The following is a 20,530-nucleotide window of genomic DNA, read 5'->3' on the forward strand; positions in this document are numbered from 1 at the left end:
AACTATAAAAAATGAGCAAAAAATATTTGCTCATTTGTGTAAACTATAAAAATTGAGCAAATTGTTGTTGTTGCCTTCTTGCTGGGAGACGCGACGCGAGCAAGGCGCGCGCGGAAGGGAAAGAAAAGGGCGATGGGCGCCAAGGCTTGCGACGAGCGACACGGAGAGGACGGGCGAGCAGCAGGCTCTTGCGTGCACGTCAAGCCGAGGGAGAAAGAGAGCGAAGGGAGTGCCAGTGAGGGAAGAGAAGAAGAGAGAAAGATAGAAAGCGCGTAGAGTTTTATGTGGGGATTCGTGAGGGAGTACGACTTATTTATAGGTTTCGTATCCCTATTGGGCTAGGATCGGGGTTTTCCCTTTTGGGCTTTCAAAAAACATAAATTGTACTTTGAATAAATTGTTTGGACTTCAAAACAGAATTGGACTGGGCTTGGGTAGATTGAAACCCTTTTCTTAAAAAATACAATTTAAATTTTCCAACTTAAAATAAATTATTTTTTGTCACCGCCATTGTCCCAACCTTTAGATTGGAAGGTGAAACCCTTTCCACTGTCAAGCGTTATATTAAACATAGAAATTTCATAATTACAAGTCTGTTAAAAATGATATGGTATAAAACTATAAATCAATGAGCCAAAATATTACAAACCATAAATCCATAATGGTCATGCTCGAATCTTTCTTAGGCCCTGTTTAGTTCACCTTATTTCATGACCTTATTACTTATTTCGGATTTAATCAGATCAGATCAGACCAGACCAGATCAGATCAGTAAAAATAAGTACAGATCAGATTAGAAAAAATAAGTTCAGATCAGATCAGACCAGATTACTATTATTATTTTTTAACTTATTTTTATTATTAGGAAAATTTAGTAATATTAATCCAAACTTCGGCCGATTTTCTTTTATTAATCCCACCTACGACATATTTTTTAATAATCCCACCTTTACAAATCATGTCCAGATCAGAACTGATCATGTCCAAATCATGTCCAAATCAGAACTGATCTGTACAAATCATGTCCAGATCAGAACTGATCTGTATAAATCATGTCCAGATCAGAACCGGTCTGTACAAATCATATACAGATCAGAACTTATATGTCTAGATCATAACCGATCTATCTAGATCATGTATAGGTCTATCTAATATAAGAAATAGTTAAATCATGAGCAAAGTCAAATAAATAATAACAATATTATAAATTTGTGTAACATTTATTTTACACGTAAGTCGTTTAATATTAATAAATGTAGATTTTTGTTTAAACTTAATTTTAAAGAATCAGATCATATCATATCAGATCGGATCAGAAAAAATAAGTTCATATCAGATTAGATCAGAAAAAATAAATTCAGATCAGATCAGAAAAAATAAGGTGAACTAAACAGGGCCTTAATTGTCTGGGTTATATTTAACATGATTTTTTCGTGTGTGATCTAAATATATCCAATCTGATTTGATTTGATCTTGGTCTATTTAAACTTTGGGCGTAATGTTTAGCTAAATTATTATAAGAATATAGTTTGTTTATTGAAGTTGTTATTCACACTCTCTTGGTTCCATTAACGTTCTGTTTATTGAAGTTGTTATTCATTTCATTTCACTTCACACATTATTTTATAGCAAAAAAAAAACCGAGAATGGTAGCTGTAGACGAGACACAATGGAACCAAGAGCTTTGTTATTCATTTCATTTCACTTCAAAGACTGAAATAAGCATGTTTTAAACACATTTCAAGAAAAGCCTGAAATAAGCATGTGCATCTCAACAAAAGCTTTGTTGCATGCGATGGATTGAAGTCAATCAAGCTGATAGCTGCGACAATGAATTACTAGGATGGATTCTTAAGCAGTCAGACCAATCGAATACCATTTTCCACTGTTAAACTTGGAATACAATACACATAACAACTTGGGATACCTCACTACTACGGATTCTACTATCATTCCTTCTAAACGAACTCGCAAATTCTAGAAGTTGATACCTTAAGACATTCCCCTTGTGAAAAGGGTCTCCTAGTTTTTCAAAAAATAAATAAACACTACCTCTAGGCAAATTTCCATGGTACCCTGTATAGGTTTAACAATATAAACCCTCACCGTTGAAAAAGGAATGCCTCCGGGACATGTTGAATAAGCGGCCAATCCTCACCATTAGGCTTTTGACATCTTCTCTTCAGCTCTGGACATTCAATAATAAAAAGTTGTTGTAAAGCAGTGAGGTTACCAAATGATTCTGGAATTGCTGTCAATTTAGGACAATCTTTGATGGATATCTTGCGAAGCTGGGAGAGGTTCCCTATATCCTCTGGTAAGGATTCGAGATTAGGACACTCCCGTATGTGAAGTTGTTGTAAATTAGTAAGGTTACGAAATGATTCTGGAAGTGCTATCAATTTAGGACAATCTCCGATGCATAGCTTGTAAAGCTGGGAGAGATTCCCTATCCCCTCTGGTAAGGATTCGAGATTAGGAAGCTCCCGTATATTAAGTTGTTGAAGCATTGTAGAACAACCAAAACTCCTTGGAAGCAGTTCCGCATTCGGGAGTCTACCCAACACCAACTCGCGTAGACTGTTCAGGACTTGCGAAACTCCTGGTGTGACACTACTGATATTATCCCCTATACTCTCTGTAGTCGACCAACTCTTTAGTTTAGGCAAATCCCGCAAATGCAAACGCTCTAAGGCTGGAAAATATGTTGTGGCTCTTGAACAAGAGAAACCCACACTACTACTACTACTCTCAACTCCAATCTCTATGTACTCCAAAGCATGGAGGACCAAAAGATCTAACATCTTGAGATGGGGCAATTGGCTGAAAGTCGGAAGATATTGACATCTGATGCAACCTTCAATTGTAATAGAAACAAGGTTTGGGAGCAAGCAAGGAATCTCATCTATTCCCCAACTTGGAAACCCAACACCTTTCCACTCCTGAATATGAAAGGCTTTAAGAGTACAAGGGGGTTGTAAGCATTCTATCACCTCACCAGCTCCAATATCATGCAGAAATGACCAGTTCAATTTCAGGAAGGTAAGCTTTTTCTCCTTCAAATTAGCCAGCATAGCTTCTGCTCTCATGTTCTGCCGGCGCTTCTTAAAATAAATCTGGCACCCTCCTACCAGATTCAGCCTGGAAAGCGCATCTAATCCGTTGTTTTTGCCCACGATGAAGTAATCCAATGTTTCGAGAGAAGCTAACTGCCCAAATCTGCGAGGCATATCAACAAATCCACCAGAATCAATCCATATATCACCATTCACGTTCTGCATACAACACCGAAGCTGCAAGTTCCTAAGGCTGCTCAATTTATAAAAGTCTCTTGGCATCTTTATAAGGTTCTGGGAGTTGCGAAGGTCCAAAGTCTGCAAGTTCTGTAACCTAGTGATCCCAAACGGAAGAGAAGTAGAAAGGACACAAACTCTTAAGTATCTCAAGTGCTTTAGCTCTCCTATGGAATTTGGAAGTCTTTTGTAGAACCCCTCACCCAAGTCCAATGCACGTAAGAACATCAAACTTGAGATAGTTTTATTTAAACTCGATGTAGAACCCTTTTCAAATATCCCAGTAGACAGCAAATGAGATCGCATTCGAGGAGCAGCAAGCAACCTTGATGGAGGTTTCCATAGTGAATGTTGGCCATGTTTAAAATACACGTGCCTAACATTCTCATTGATTAACTCCACAGTCCTGTCTACTAGAACGCATTCATCTCCTACCATAAGTGCCAAGTCATGCATTAAATCGTGGATTTTACATTTTGTTATTCTACCATACCAATTTCTCCTGATATCTTGAAAGAAACATCTTCTCAATAACTCCATGAAATATGCATGACCAACACCATATGGGCTCTGATTTCTACCCAATGGTTGAACAAAACCTTGAGACATCCATAGCCAAATTAGTCTCTGTACGTCAAATTCATGATCCTTAGGAAACAAAGCACAATAAGCGAAACACTGCTTTAGCTGTGATGGAAGATGGTCATAGCTCAGCTTCAAAGTTGACATAATATTGTTTTCTTTTTGTTCCATGAGTCTGAGGTCACTATCCATAAAATGCATCCATTCTTCTTCAGTGTCTTTAGTATAAAGAATGCCAGCAACAGTCCTTATAGCGAGTGGAACATTTGCACACTTGTTCACAATCTCTTTACCAATACTAGTAAGATTTGGGTTCTTCTCCTCTTGACCTTGTCTGAATGCTAAACTTCTAAACAACACCCATGACTTCTCCTCTGAAAGCCCTTTCAGTTCGTAGGGTTTAGCAGTACCCATGTTTAAAGCCACTACTTTAGACCTCGAGGTCACAATTATTTTGCTACCCTGTTTACCACCACAGAAAAAACGCCTCAAGGAAAGCCATCTCTCACGATCCTCATCCCATACATCATCTAAAACGATCAGGTATTTCTTGCCATTTATGGTTTCCCGAATATGAGACTGCAGCTGTTCAATGCTCAATTGGCCACAATCATGTTTAACTATGGATACATAAACCTTCCTCACAAGCTCTTCGAAACTACAGATTTCTGAGATGCACGCCCAACATCTTAACTCAAAATGTTGTTGCACACTATTGTTATTATATACAAGCTGTGCAAGCGTAGTTTTTCCTAACCCACCAATCCCCACAATAGGGATGACAGACAATTCATTCCCAATGTTATCAGACTTTAAAAGCATCTCTAAAATCTCATTTTTGTTTTCCTCTCTACCAATAACCTCTTCCTCCAAAACAAAAGAGTGAGTCTCTCTGCTACTCATCAGATTCAAGGAACGTTGTCCCTGAATGGAATCCCCCCTCAGATGAAACCTATGCATATCAGATGTGATCCCCTCTAACTCTTTCATAACAAACTCAACATCTTGGGTCACTCTTGTATTCATTTTAAGGAGACTCAACTTAGAGAACGGATAACATACCGCATTAGTCAGGCTGTTTGCAGACCTTAGCTCCATATCTTTGTCGTAAAAGGAGACTTCTTCAAATAAATCTTCAAATTGGTATAAAACATTTTTTAGCCTTTTCAGCCACAACTTAACCAGAGCTCCATCCTCGCCTTCGCATAGCCTCTCTGCATCAGAAAGCCGAGCTTGGATCATCATCATCGTATGCTCAAGCTCCTTCAGCTTATCTCTACCACCAAAGTAAGAAGCAACTTTTCCAGCAGCTGATTGGCCCAAGTATCCTAAAAGTCTCCCAACAAGATCAGATACAATGGAATCTGCCATTTCAAACTCTTTTAACTCACTTCTCCTCTACTTTTGGCTGGTGAATCACTCAAAACTCTGAGAAAACGATAAGGGTGAACTTGTTGTAGGATATGATTTTAATGGTGTACTTGGTACATTTAGTCTAATCTTTAAACTGAAAATTCAAAGATGATCGATGGAGGTGGGGGCAGCATTGACTTAGTATGAAAATTCTACCACTTTCCAAACAATTTCATGGCCCCTTCCTTTTTCACAATTATTGCAAAATGTCGAATAAAAAGACAGTTGCTGCAGCATTTGCAAATACGGAGTAGCAATTAGTTCACGAAACGTATTCATCAAGGTATGTGCTACTTAATTACATCACATTGTAAGAAATAAAAACTCATGTAAATGGAATGATTTATGGTTATCAAACAAGAGTCTGAACCGGAGAAATGTACAAAAAAAAACTCACTTGTGAAGGATGTTCACGAAAATAGATTTAATGATGTTAGGACTTAGGAGGTGGAATTTCAAGCATCTTAAGTATCAGAGTTCATTTTTCTAAGTGAATCTCCCCTCCTCCAACATCAACACACATCCTATGCGGCAAGTGCTCGTATATTATCCAGTATCTAGGTCCATGAACAGACGGAATATTTCCGATGGTTTAAGAGAATGCTGAAAGCAATACAGCTGAGGCCAACGATCCAAAAAAATTGGTGCAGCGGCGCAGCTTGTCTGCGTCCTCTCTTTGCTGAGGAAGAGCATCACCAGCTTGAATAAGAATCAACTTCTTGCAGCGGTTCGACAGAAACAGCATACGGGGAGTTCCAATCAGCATCAAAGATTTGTTGAAGTTGGGAAACAATGGCAGGGTTGTAAGTGCCAAAACTGATACCAGCAGTTGTATAGAAATAATCCCATATAAGGTTGCTTGTCCCAATGTGAGCTCTCACATCGCTGACTGCATATTTCCCATGATTCACCCTCGTGTAACCAGGATACATATTCCCTGTTTTAGTACCATTTCTAACAGCTGGCCCTGTTGAATTGTAACCAGGCACCTCGTAGTATTTGATTTCCACTTTGCCTGAGCAGTGGTTATACATTGATGAATGGCACAAGACATTAGTGTATAGTAGATATTTCAAATATTGATCCGTGTTGTTGATAAAATGCGCCCATCGTGCCACAAGGAGCTGGACTGTTGCCTTCTTCGAGAAGACCACCTATTATTCAGTGACATGATTAAGATAATTAAATACTTCTCAGAAACATTAAAGAAATAAGGAACAGTGTAAGCTTTAAGAAAATTCATGTAAATGAGCTCAGTTTCTGAAAGCACAAAGCCCAGAAGTAGCAGTAATAAATAATAATCTTTCAGAGATTCAAGCTTATCTGTGTACACTATATACTTCATGGTAACATAGTAAGAAAGGAATTTATTTAATAATTAGAATTACCTTTCATTATCCAAAGTTACACATCTTCACCAAACCTATGTTGTTTTCTTTGAAACTCTACTAAGAATAAATATGGGAAAGTTCAATTTTTAACTTATTAAATCTAAAACGAGGCCTGATATTTTGGGACAACCTAAAATAGGAGCACTATATTTTCCATTAATATCCATGTGCCCTCCCCCCAAAGAGTCAAGAGGAAAAACAAACTACAATGACGTTTTTCAAGATCTCACAGCTATATTTTGCGACAAAATAGAAAGGCCCCCAATGTATAAGACCAAAATATAAACCACAAACTTCTCCAAACTTCACGCAACAATATGAGGAAATACCTCTGATATAGCAGAAGAAAGAGACGACCAGTAAACGGTTTGTTCTGTATATTGAGATTGACCAAGCCAATCCATTGTACTGATTCTAACAACAGCTCCAGTTCCTACAGATGTTATTGTATCCAACCATGCTTGTTCATCAGTCTGGAATTTTCCAAAGGAGAGCTACAGCACATAGACATCTCAATTAGGTATCCGTTAGCCCACGGAAAATAAACATAACAAAAGAAAGCATCAATCACCAATTACAGTGATGAGAATCATTTAAATACAGCAGAAGAAAATGCAATGTGTGATGAAGGAGAAACTAAAGAAAAAAATTCACCGATTTGCAAGTTGGCTTTGTTCTTTTCACCTAAAATCAACTAATACAAACTTATCTAAATTTGTTTTTAGTTATAAAATGAACTTGGTAGACGGTAGCCCTTGGGTAGACTTTTTTACTGTTGTTCCGGGTACGGAACTGGGGGAATGGTCTAGATGTACCTTGCCCTGTCAAGCAGAGCAAACGTAAGCTAACCTCGGGGGTTTTACCGAGGAAACCCCCTCCGATGCTTAAGTCAGTATCATGTATTATTTAGAGAGAGAAAGTAGAGAGAAGGTGGAGCAAGTACCGAGAATAATGTCCCCTATCACAAATGAGGTGGGGGTATTTATAGGCGTCCTATTCAGTACTTTGGCTTATTTAGATGTCGCCACGTGTATGACGATGATGTACAGATTTGGTCTGCCTGTGAGATTGGTCTGCCCTTATAGGTTTGGTCTGCCTGGAGATATGGGCATCCATGGTAGGTTTGCTCTGCCTCATGGTCTTTGTCTGCCCTGGTAGGTTTGGCCTTCCCGGAGATTGGTCTGCCCTTATAGGTTTGGTCTGCCTGGAGATTTGGCCAGCCATGGTAGGTTTGCTCTGCCTCATGGTCTTCGGTGTTCCCTGGTAGGTTTGGTCTGGACTCACTTATACGATCCCGTACAACTAGTTCCTCAAGAGTTGGCTTGACCTTAGGGTTAAGCCTGCTCTTTGGTGCTCTTCATCTTTTTCCTGCTGTTCATGCCTACTCTTGATGGTGATGCATATTAGACCACGTACAACTAGTCCCTCAAGAGTTGGCTTGACCTTAGGGTTAAGCCTGCTCTTTGATGCTCTTCATCTGTGTCCTGTCCTTCATGCCTACTCTTGATGGTGATGCATATTAGACCGCATACAACTAGTCCTTCAACAGTTGGCTTCACCTTAGGGTTAAGCCTGCTCTTTGATGCTCTTCATCTTTGCCATGTCGTTCATGCCTACTTTGGATGGTGATGCATATTAGACTATGTACAACTAGTCCCTCAAGAGTTGGCTTGACTTGAGGTTAAGCCCACTCTTCCCTTTCTTCCCAGTGCCCGTGTACTCGTAGGGGATGGCATGTCTTCTCTATTTTTTTTTTTTTGGTGGTCTTCGAGACTTGTGGGGGTAAGTTTTTCCATAAAAGGTGTGTCCTGGGGGCTCTTTTTGGTACTACTATATTGCCCTTTGGGTCTTTCCATAGTGCTCATTTTTTGACTAATTTGCCGCTTAGGTTTCAATTTTGCTCTCGGAGCAAATTTAGATATTTTTGTTTGTCTCCGAACTTTTTGGTCGCTTACCTTTTTGTTTGCTCTGGGAGCAACATGGAAATTTATCTTCAACTACGACTTTTTTTTTTTTTTTTGACCGCTTAGATTTTAATTTGCTCTGGAAGAAAATATATCTTCAACTCCGACCTTTTTGGTCGCTTAGATTTTAATTTGCTCTGGGAGAAAATATGGAAATCTATGTACAACTCCGACCTTTTTTATCGCTTATATTTTAATTTTCTTTGGGAGAAAATCTATCTTCAACTTCGACCTTTTTTGCCGCTTAGATTTTAACTTGTTTAGAAATCTATCTTCAACTCCGACCTTTTTGGTCGCTTAGATTTTAATTTGCTCTGAGAGCAAATTTGAAATCTATCTTCAACTCCGACCTTTTTGGCCGCTTAGATTTTAATTTGCTTTGGGAGAAAATTTAGAAATCTATCTTCAACTCCGACCTTTTTGGCCGCTTAGATTTTAATTTGCTCTGGGAGCAAATTTAGAAATCTATCTTCCGCTCCGACCTTTTTGGCCGCTTAGATTTTAATTTGCTCCGGGAGCAAATCTATCTTCAATTCCGACCTTTTTGGCCGCTTAGATTTTAATTTGCTCCGGGAGCAAATCTATCTTCAATTCCGACCTTTTTGGCCGCTTAGATTTTAATTTGCTCTGGGAGCAAATTTGGAAATCTATGTTCAACTCCGACCTTTTTGGCCGCTTAGATTTTAATTTGCTTTGTGAGCAAATCTATCTTCAACTCCGACCTTTTTAGCCGCTTAGATTTTAATTTGCTCTGGGAGCAACTTTAGAAATCTATCTTCAACTCCGACCTTTTTGGCCGCTTAGATTTTAATTTGCTCTAGGAGCAAATTTAGAAATCTATCTCCAGCTCCGACCTTTTTGGCCGCTTAGATTTTAATTTGCCCTGGGAGCAAATATGGAAATCTATGTTCAACTCCAACCTTTTTGGTCGCTTATATTTTAATTTGCTCTGGGAGCAAATCTATCTTCAACTCCGACCTTTTTGGCCGCTTAGATTTTAATTTGCTTTGGAAGCAAATTTTGAAGTCTATCTTCCACTCCGACCTTTTTGGCCGCTTAGATTTTAATTTGCTCTGGGAGCAAATTTAGAAATTTATCTTCAACTCCGACCTTTTTGGCCGCTTAGATTTTAATTTGCTCTGGGTTTTCATAACCAGAGAAACTCATGATTATTTCTTCAGTTCCAACTTCTTCTTTTCTTTTCTTTTTTTTCCTTTTTTTTTAAAAAAAATAAAATAAAATAAAATAAAATTTTGATACTTTGTCATGATCATATCTGAATATAGGCTAGCTAGGCCTTTTATATTCATAATAATAAGTAATGACCAATCATATTGCTAGGTAATGTACATATAGATATGTATAACTCTGTAAAACAATAACATTAATATGCATTTCAACATTTTTTCTTTGTTCTGCTAATTTTAGCATTTAACATGCATGCTTACCAGTAAAATCTTCCTATTGGATTACTCTTGCTCTATCATGCTTCCATACTCCTTTTCATGTGTTCTTGTCTCGAGTCCTAACTTTGATACGTGTGTGTGTATTCCTCTTCGCACCACCTTACTCTGGCCTCAATTCAATTTCTCATTTTATCGCTATGAGCCTTGAGCTGACGTAATGTACGTGGTCTACCTCTGTCGTCTTGATCTGCCTCATGGTCTTCTGTCTACTAGGCCAACTTTGCCTAGCCTCAATGCTTTGACTCCTCTTGTCGCATTATCTTTGCTCTGGATTCATGGCCTTTGCTCTGCCACCTAAGGTCTGGTCAGAGTATGACCATGAAATTAGATACGCTAGGAACGATGTGATTCCACTTGGGAATTTGATCGAGCACATGGCATGCTCTGAGTCATTACTCATGATAAGAGTCACAGAGTACAGTGCACCTTTTAGAGCTCAATAGAATATGAAAAACCATATTCATATACAAAGACTAAATAATTGATTTAACTCCGTCATTTTTGTTTACTTATAAATCGTTGGTGAAGCATGCATTTGGTAGTTATCGCAACATGCTTAGTCAAATATGTAAATACTGATTGATTTCATTGATGCATTTTTACAAACAGTTGGTGTGCACAGATGATTTCAGCCGTTTGCAAAATCTATAAATTCACGACATCATCCACCAATTGTAGTCTATGTTTTGACACTTGAAAGAAATTTCAGACTGTATTATTAATAAGAAAAAGAGAGAGAAAGCTTAGCTTGGTGTGAATAAGTCCCTTGGAATTGCCTCCTTGTATAAATGCCAAGTTATTTGTCTTTTCCTATTTTCTTGAATTCTTTCATCTAGAAATCCATTTCGGTAGCCTGTTGAATTAATCATATTCATGGTGGTCGTTCACCATGGTTTAGGGGGTTTCACTCACATTTCACCCAGAGGTTCGGGGACAATGGTACGTTATTTGAAGTAAATTGTTCTGCTTGAACTGCTATCTTCGAGCACTGCCTTCCAGAGCAAGGTTTTAGAGATTCCCCCTCCTTCTAGCGCCACTTGTTCCGGGTACGGAACTGGGGGAATGGTCTAGATGTACCTTGCCCTGTCAAGCAGAGCAAACGTAAGCTAACCTCGGAGGTTTTACCGAGGAAACCCCCTCCGATGCTTAAGTCAGTATCATGTATTATTTAGAGAGAGAAAGTAGAGAGAAGGTGGAGCAAGTACCGAGAATAATGTCCCCTCTCATAAATGAGGTGGGGGTATTTATAGGCGTCCTATTCAGTACTTTGGCTTATTTAGATGTCGCCACGTGTATGACGATGATGTAAAGATTTGGTCTGCCCTTATAGGTTTGGTCTGCCTGGAGATATGGGCATCCATGGTAGGTTTGCTCTGCCTCATGGTCTTTGTCTGCCCTGGTAGGTTTGGCCTTCCCGGAGATTGGTCTGCCCTTATAGGTTTGGTCTGCCTGGAGATTTGGCCAGCCATGGTAGGTTTGCTCTGCCTCATGGTCTTCGGTGTTCCCTGGTAGGTTTGGTCTGGACTCACTTATACGATCCCGTACAACTGTTGAGCTAAACTTGTTTTTACTAAGCATGTGCTCGGATTGGGGGGTTAGTAGTGAAGGAGGAGCAAAAAGGAACATTAAACAGAAGAAAGATAGGGTAAGGTAATGTATCTGAAAGAGGAGCAAAAAGGAACATTAAACAGAAGAAAGATAGGGTAAGGTAATGTATCTGAAAGAGGAGCAAAAAGGAACATTAAACAGAAGAAAGATAGGGTAAGGTAATGGTATCTGAAAGAGGAGCTGAGGAGAACTTTTACACTTGTATTGAGAGCAAGTATATTACTATGCAAGGAGGGTGCTTATTTGAAAGGTTACAATTCCCCACCGCTTCCACCGAATATCAAAAAGGATAAAAAATAAAAATAAATAAAAAAGATGACTGTAGTCCTGTGTTTCTGAACATAGGCAAAAACCACGTGGGGTAAGTCAACTTGACTAACAAGCAACAAAGAGTTTCAACTTGAAACCCGATTACCTCAGGAGGAGCAAAAGAGAGATAGCTGGAGGAAAGCTGGGGAGTTGAACCATTGCTGTATCCAGGAGTCTGAATAGGTAGCTGAAACATATGAGGGTCTGAGAGCAAAGGGTATCCATATACATGTTTGATATTGACATAATCATGAGGAAGAGGAGATCTGCATCATCAAAATGATTGGATTTTAAATACAATCCCTTGGAAAGGGAACATCGATATAGCAAAGTTCGTGCAAATCCTACATGAAGCAAAGTGTAGACAATTTGAATTTCTCATAAACAAATTGTGCATGTATAAGAGAGAAATTGTGTTTCCATGACCATACTTGCATCTTTCTTCTGGAGCAACAAAATGCGACCAACAAGGAACTGTTCTATTTATCTGCCAACGTCGATCCCAGGTTGTTATTGTATGTGCTGATGCATCCAGTGAACCAAGTGTCCACAAGTTGTTATAGTAAATCTCGACCTTCTTGGCAATACTTGGACAATTAGAAATGTAGACACCAGCTTCTTTAACCTATTAAAATTAAGAAACAATGTGGTAACTGCAAGTTATATGCAACGAGTAGGACTATCAGTCTATAATAGATGTGCAAAAATTAGAGCACAGTTTGATAAGAAAGAAGGTCCAAACAAAGTATACGATTTTTTTGCAGAGTACCTGAGTGAGAGATTTCCAGTCATTGTTGGCAGATCCAATGTATACATCACGTTCATCTGATATCCAAACTTTAGCATGAACTATGCCAGATCCCCACCATTTGCCAAGTAATAGTGTAACGTTCTTCACATTTGGTCTTCCTATCGCAAGGTCAGATGGTTCTTTGGTATAATCAGGATACACACCTGAGTGCTGCAAAAGCCTACAATGGATTACATACAGCAAGGTTTCCAGAAAATAGTTCATTAAAAATGTAAAACTTTCCTTATTCTCCAAATACAAAGGAAATAATTCAAATCTATACCTGAGATTGACATTGCGGTCAGCAGCCTTAACAATGGCTTTATATACACCAAAACCTTCTTGAGCACCAAAGCTTTCCATTTCTTCTTCTGAGTAACCATAATCCCCTGAAAGAGGATTTTCTGGTCCAGCAACCAATTGCCAGTATTGAGCCATGATATCCAGCTTTTTAGTTGAGTTACCAGCCAACCACCGGAAGACATCAGCTGACAAAGTGCATATATTTCGTCATATTAAGAAAATTGAAGGTTAAAAAGTCAAATTGATCAAGACTTTCATAGATCATTGCAAGTAACAGACTGGAAAGTGGAAACTGGTTCTATGAAGCTCAAAAGTATGTATGCTAATAAAAATGGATGTCAAATGTCTACATATGCATATGGCTATACTGAGCGGAGTGAGCCCTGTACGTGTTCTGCCAGCAATACTTTATGAAATGCAGTAATCTACACCAACATCTAAACCAAAAGAAGCAAAATCAGCAAGATATTACTAGTGCTGAAGTCCCGCTTCAAAAGCTTCACAACAATGACAACCCAATTTCAGGGAATTGAAAGGAATTTACAGACGGCCAGTCTGTTTGATAAGTGGTAATGAATATTAAAGAAAATAAATTTTTATGAAATTTTGTAGCGGAAACCATGGGTCAATTCCCATGGTAATGCCAATTCCCCCAATGTATCTCATTTTTTTTAATAAAAAATCATTACCATTCATTATCACTTGAGGGATGGTATTGGTTGGTAATGAAAGTTTTGAAGACAATACAAGTTTGGGGATGAGCTCACATTACAATGGACATTAAGAAGATAAGATACTTTCCTAACAAACTTACAGTAAAAGTCATTCTCATTACCATCAGTTATCAACTTATCATACATACCAGACTGGCCGACAGAGAACCATTTAGCAAAACAATATACTTTTATCTAGTAGGCAAGTAGGCAACCAATAAAAAAAATCCAGAAGCATAACCAACACCTCAGAAATCTGTAGATACTGAACACCAGGGTTACCAAATTAGTATGTGATCATGGTACACTAGTGTACTAACTGAACAAAACTAAGCAAATTAGTGAATTACATTCCCGTACCCGTTTCATACTCCAGAGCACCCTAGCAAAAATTAACCTTATTTTCCTACTTCATATGTTGGGTATGACAAGTCTGGTCCAACTCAACTTCATTCCACACAATAAGCTTGAAATTATTTAACACTGCCTCGAAAAGATTGATTCTTAATTTCTTTTGTTCCTTTTCTGGCCTGGGGTGCCAAAGGCTCAAGTTCAGATAGTGAAACCTGAAACTCCTATTCATTTATTAGATTACAATGAACTTCATTTCTATAATAAGATTGACATTTATCATAGTATTAGAAAAATTATTTAGGCTGATTATTTCAAATAACAAAGACTAAAATTGTGAGTGAGGGATATTGTTAATTAATTTTTATTACAAAAATCAGCAAAATATATATATTTTTTAAAAGGTTATGCTATGCATACCCCATAAGTACTAATTATAAGTAGTAAATACATCATTTCCCTGCATGTTTTGATTTCGGATTCATGTCAAATTAAATCACTGGTCGATCGGAGTTATCTATGTTAAATGTTTATACTTCTAAGTTCAAACTATGCTTACACCTTAACGCTACATAATTATTTACAGGAAAAATACCAAAAAAAAAAAAACAGATAAATAAGGAGTAATACAATTGAGAAAATAAAAGAAGGATACCAGTGGAAAGAACTCCGGGAATCAGAGAGAGATGAGACATGTCGGTGGGGATTGATTGAACCAGCCATGCCTTGCAGTCCTCCTTAGTCGTAGTTTGTGCGGTTGATGAGGAGAGAAAAAATAGGGCAAACAAGAAAACCCCAACTGAAATTAACACTGAAATCTTCATCTTTTTCAAATTCATAATCATTCCATTTTAATGGATTCTCTCTTCTGGGTTTATCTCAGAGTTACTAAAATTGAGTTGAAAATGGATCAAGATTGATGAGAGAGAAACGGGGAAGAATATTTGGAGGAGATCCAAAGACCCCAATTTTCCCGGGGTTTTAGTACGGAGTGTGTTAATATCTGACTACTAGGGGTGTTAATGAGCCGAGCCGAGCCGAGACCGAGCTTAGGTAGGCTCGGCTCGAGCTCGAAACTCTTAAGCATAGGCTCGGCTCGAGCTCGAAGTTCGACGAGCCTGAAAATTTGAGCTCGAGCTCGAGCTCGGTACAAGACTCGACTCAACTCGAGCTCGACTCCGCTCGAGCTTGAAACTCGACAAGCCTATAAAAACTCAAGCTTGAATCTTGTAGACCGCTTAGCTCAATTGCTTAATTCAGCCCAAGTAAAATTTTAAGGCCCAAATTGTTGCAATTGAAGCAGGTTGTTTGATTGCAAATGTATTGGTTATTTTATAACTTCTCATTTCTCTCACTTTTAGATATACAACCGATGTGGGACATGTTATTTTGTTTTTTTTAAGCAACTCTTGAATACTTTTTTCTATTTGCTACCTCTGTATGATTATTTTGTTTATGATAATCCATGAAGAACATAATACCAAAAAAATAAGAAATCTAAAGGTAATTAAACCATAATCTGCACGAAAAAAAACTCAATAATTCAAATCACAAAATTACATTTTAACTAAATTGAACAAATAATTGTGCGCTGTTTTGGCAATTGAAGCAGATTGATTTGCGAGAATCGGGTTTTCTATTTCTTCAGACATCAAGAATAAGAATTTTTTGGTTCATCAAAATCAAAATCAAAAGTTTTCATTGCTTACAAGACTGCAGTAATCAAAGAAGAAGGATACACAAAATCTTCAAATTCAAAATTTTAGGCAAAACCAATAACATTAATTGAAAAGATCATACTAAAGTTACTAGCAGGAGATAAAGGAAGAAAACATAGATGTTTATCAATCTATTTGTAATGAAGAGGTTGCCATTGATGCGTAAAGAAAAAGACATCTTTCTCTTTCACCAACTTGGTATACTAAGGAAGCCAATTACAAAGTGTATAACAAACTCCTAATAATCAAGAATAGGTAGAGATCTTGGGTAGATGTTAGATGATATGGATAACTGAGTAAGGAGAGGTCAAGCGAATTGGTGGAGGATAGAGTTAGGTCGGATGAAGGGATAGAAAATGAAGTGCAAAAAATGAAGAGACAAAAAATGGGCGTCTAAGAAAATGGTAGAATATTAGTGAGAGAGCTTAATTAAGGTTGTGGTTACCGAGTTGTATCAATTAACATTATACTCACATGTAGACCGTAGTATAATAAATGAGTCACTCATCTATTAAAAATTGTGTTATGACTTATGATAAAGGTGCCTTATATATTCCACAAAACTTTTCAACATATGTATATCCACCGATGTGGGACTCTAAGTCACAAAATATTTTTACACTATAAACAAAGTCGAGCTTGTTCACGAGCTTTCGAGCCGAGCCATGGATAGCTCGGGCTTGGCTCGTTAAGATCTCGAGCCGAACTCGAACTCGAGTCGAGCCCACTCGAGCCGAGCTTTGACCGAGCTTTGCCGAGCCGAGCATCGAGTAGTTCACGAGCAGGCTCGGCTCATTAACACCCATTCTGACCCATGAAACATCACGTGTGAGAGTCGTGAAAAACACTTAATAAGGCTGAGGGGTTACTCCCCTTATCGCCATATGATTTTAAGGTAAAACCTTCTACGGTCTTGTTAGGTGAACTCTCTCACTTGATGACGGGTGCGATTCAGGCCGTATTTAACAGAGTGGAATACTTAATTACGGAGTACTTAATGTGAGTTTCATAACTAAAAATATTAACTTGGCCCAATCCCTAGTTTATAGGATCCACCTTGTTAGGCCCAACCAACCCATGCTATTGCTCTGCATTTTGCAACGACTTTTAAACATACGAGCACAACGGATACAAGATACTCCCTTCCAGGGGCGGATTTAGGGGTACAAGGGGTACCGTTGCCCCCCCATTACCTAGATCCGCGAAAAATATATAACAGTAACAAGTATTTTGCATATATTTAAAATTCCCTATTAGGTATCATATAAATGAGTTTATCTCAGTTGGTCTTGGTAATTCTTATTTTTCATCACTTTTTCCCATTTATTTGGCTCCTTAATGTTTTACTTTCTCATTGTTTAGCGCTTAATAGTTTTTTCACCGTTTAACTATTTATTGATTTTAGTCTTAACTTTTTTCAAATCTTTAATGATTCTAGCTATATCATTTATGAGTTTCTTTTTCACTCATTTAATTTCAATTACATAGATATATCACTTTTTGTGAATTTTACTTTTGTACCTAGCTAAAATTAGTTGCACGGGTTATATAATTTTTAAAAAATAAAATTTGTGAACACAATCCTAGATGTCATATACATAGTGAAGAATAATATTTTCAATTCTTGAAATTTAATATGATTTCAATTTCATTAATGGTTTTTATATACACAGTTCACTACTCCCTTTATTTCTCTAATTGCTCTATTGTTTATCGAATATACTAAAAGACTAGTAAATCGTTGATAATATAAATGAAGTAAATGGTGGGTTTAGATTTTAATTATTTGGACTAAAATATTACAACGAATGTAATTTTGACCCCCTTTTTTAATACCGAAAGTAGACCCTTTTTTGGATCATTTTTATAGCGGAATTGGACCCGTTTTTTTTCCCCCGTTGGTAGACTATAAGAAATTTATTCGTACCCCCATTTCTCAAATCCTAGATCCGCCACTGCTCCCTTCGTCCCTTAATATTCGTTTTGCTTTGCTTATAAAGTCGTCTCTTAATTACTCGTTTCGTTTCTATAAATGGCATATTGTTACTAATATTATATTATTTCTCTTACTTAAACTTGGAACCACATATATTCCTACTTTTTAACAAAAAGAGCTTGGCGAGGCGGCATGTTGTGATGTGTGAGCAAACACATCACATCGTCAAATATGTACCATTTATTTAAAAAAGAGTAATATTTCATTAAATAAAGAGTACTATTTCGTTAAACAGAGTACAATTTCGATAAAAACATGTACCATTTCGTTAAAAAGAGCACCATTTCATTAAAAAAACGGAGTACCATTTCGATTAAAACATGTTTGCTATTATGTTTTTACAAAAACATAACAGCCTCCGATTTTGACTTCCTCTAACAAAAAACATTAAAAAATTCACCCCCACCTGTTAGGGGGGAAAATAACCTCCTTGTGACGTGTCTCAAATATGCCACCACGAAGTATACATGGCAGTCAGCAAGGCACGAATAAATGACTAGACAACTTGTCCTCAACGGTTGAGTATGACGTCAACGGTTACAAATGGGTGATTTAATGTGTAAGCTTGAGTTTAGGAGCGCAGCATTAACCGACTTAATTATGTTCAATTATGTACGTTAAATATGTACGTTACACCTTTGTACGAGGCCTATAAAAAGGCCTAAAGGGCTCCCTTGTAAACATAAGTTCACTAACTAATAATATACACTCTATATGCTCGTACGAATTGCTCTCATTATCTCGTATTATCTTGCTGAATCGATTGTTAGCACCTTCCTAAAGACAAGTTCGACTCTAAGTAGAATTTTTCCAAAACACCACCCTTTTATTAGACATATTTCCCCCTAACTATATTTAAAAAAATACTCATTACCAACTACCTGGAAATTATTGTGTGCATTCAAGTGCACCGTGCACCCCAAGGGTATTTTTGTGCCTTTAGAAACCCATCTCACATGTCATCCTCACATAAAGGGGAAAATATGAGAGGATGTACCGTGCATCCGGGTGCACCTAATATGTTTTAACTAACTATCATCTAGTAAATTAATAGGTCAATTAAATTGTCTAAACTTTATATCGATCAAACTGGAACGAGTATTAAGAGACGGAGGGAATACTGTTACACGTATTACGTACAATTGTACTACTCCGTAGTTTATAAGCATAGCCGGTCCCGAGCAAATCGCATATCACCGGCTACCGCAAATTGAACCATGAAAACATTATTAACCATCAAGCACTTACTCCATATACAGTACAGAGTAGAGTCGGGTCCTTGTAGAGTTGTAGGATTTTCTTGAGATAACAAACCAAGAATTGGCAAATGCAATTGTTCATTAAGTGCATTGATTCTCTAAGATTAAAAATAATAAGCAAAAACCATTTGGAGGCATTGAAAGATCAAATCGTTTTACGTGCACCAAATGGATAAAGAGAACTATAAGACAGCTCCAATAATTTCTGGATGCAATTATGAAGTCTCGCCAAGTAATTGATAGAGAAGAATCTCTTAAAATATTATATGTATAATAGACTTCTATTCATATTATATTTCCTATTATAATTAAGACTAATGTTCTCACTCAATTTTAAAATGAGCCACACGAGCAATATAAGTTGTAAATGGAAGCGGAGAGATTCGAACCTAAGACCTATTGTACACAATCTTAACCACTAGGCCAACCTAATCGACTTCTAGCCATACTTATTAATTGTGTACAATTTGCTCACAGTACTACGGTAATTGTGTAGCATCCTGGCTTAGACGACGTCCCACCAGCTCGTCCCTCGACTGAGTATCATCTCACTCTCTCGATGAACAATATCAAGAGTGTTATTCCTTTGGTTCTTGATCGAGAAAATGTTCAATACTCAAATCGGGTCGGATTATTCGAATGCCACGCTCATGCTTTCAACTTCCTTGTTCACATAGACCCTAAAACTTCTCGTCCTATAGATATCTCCGAGCCATACATAGATTGTAACCCCTTGAGGCCACATGCCCACGGACATCAAAGCAAAAAGCATGTACGAAACAAATGACCCAAGACTTTTTCGACCGAGGTGCAAAGACATTGTGTGATGAGCTGACTATTTTTTAGCAGAAAGTTAATGGCATAAATTATATTAAGTTGCTTGATGGTTGAATAACACAAGAGGGGACAAAAGTAGTGACTTGGAGCCACCAATCTCCAGATTTAGTCACTTGAGGTCACTACTCTCCAGAGCCTAAACTTTACCAAATTCTCAACATGTCTCTCAAAACCTAATGTGCTCTTATTTATAACCATTCTACCATACTTACCTAATTGGTCTTCTACCTAATTTTACTCACTACCTATTATACTCTTCCCTTAAACTTAATTCATTATACATTGAGACTCAACTAACTTAACATCTATCAAGTTTGTTTTCAATCAAAAGTAGAACAAAGGTTGATATATTTACAGAATTACAGTGAGGAACCTGAAAATGAAAATCAAAATCAAAAGGATGCTAACTATTTTAACTAAATTTTATAGGGAATATAATTAGTACTTCGTATAATGATAAATGGTACTAACACATGATTAAAGGTGGGCATTACATGGTGCCAAAATGCCAAATCTAAAACGACAGAATAAGACAAA

General features: G+C 37.5%; 2 protein-coding genes across 2 annotated transcripts; both read right to left on the bottom strand.

Moving 5' to 3' along the window:
• Nucleotides 1-1,755: 1,755 nt before the first annotated feature.
• On the bottom strand, nucleotides 1,756-5,418 carry LOC110777304 (disease resistance protein RGA2-like). Its single transcript, XM_021981911.2, has one exon. The coding sequence runs from the start codon at nucleotides 5,244-5,246 to the stop codon at nucleotides 2,103-2,105; it is 3,144 nt and encodes a 1,047-aa protein (XP_021837603.1). The 5' UTR covers nucleotides 5,247-5,418; the 3' UTR covers nucleotides 1,756-2,102.
• A 178-nt stretch (nucleotides 5,419-5,596) lies between these two features.
• LOC110780386 (uncharacterized) lies at nucleotides 5,597-15,472 on the bottom strand. The gene is made up of 7 exons (XM_056835354.1): nucleotides 14,839-15,472; nucleotides 13,100-13,304; nucleotides 12,796-12,997; nucleotides 12,458-12,651; nucleotides 12,133-12,292; nucleotides 7,009-7,173; nucleotides 5,597-6,442 (listed from the first exon to the last, which is right to left on the bottom strand). Exons 1-7 carry the CDS (start codon nucleotides 15,026-15,028, stop codon nucleotides 5,981-5,983), a joined length of 1,578 nt encoding a protein of 525 aa, XP_056691332.1. The 5' UTR covers nucleotides 15,029-15,472; the 3' UTR covers nucleotides 5,597-5,980.
• Nucleotides 15,473-20,530: the final 5,058 nt, after the last annotated feature.

Source organism: Spinacia oleracea, chromosome 1, assembly GCF_020520425.1.
Source record: "Spinacia oleracea cultivar Varoflay chromosome 1, BTI_SOV_V1, whole genome shotgun sequence".
Classification (NCBI taxonomy): Eukaryota; Viridiplantae; Streptophyta; class Magnoliopsida; order Caryophyllales; family Amaranthaceae; genus Spinacia; species Spinacia oleracea.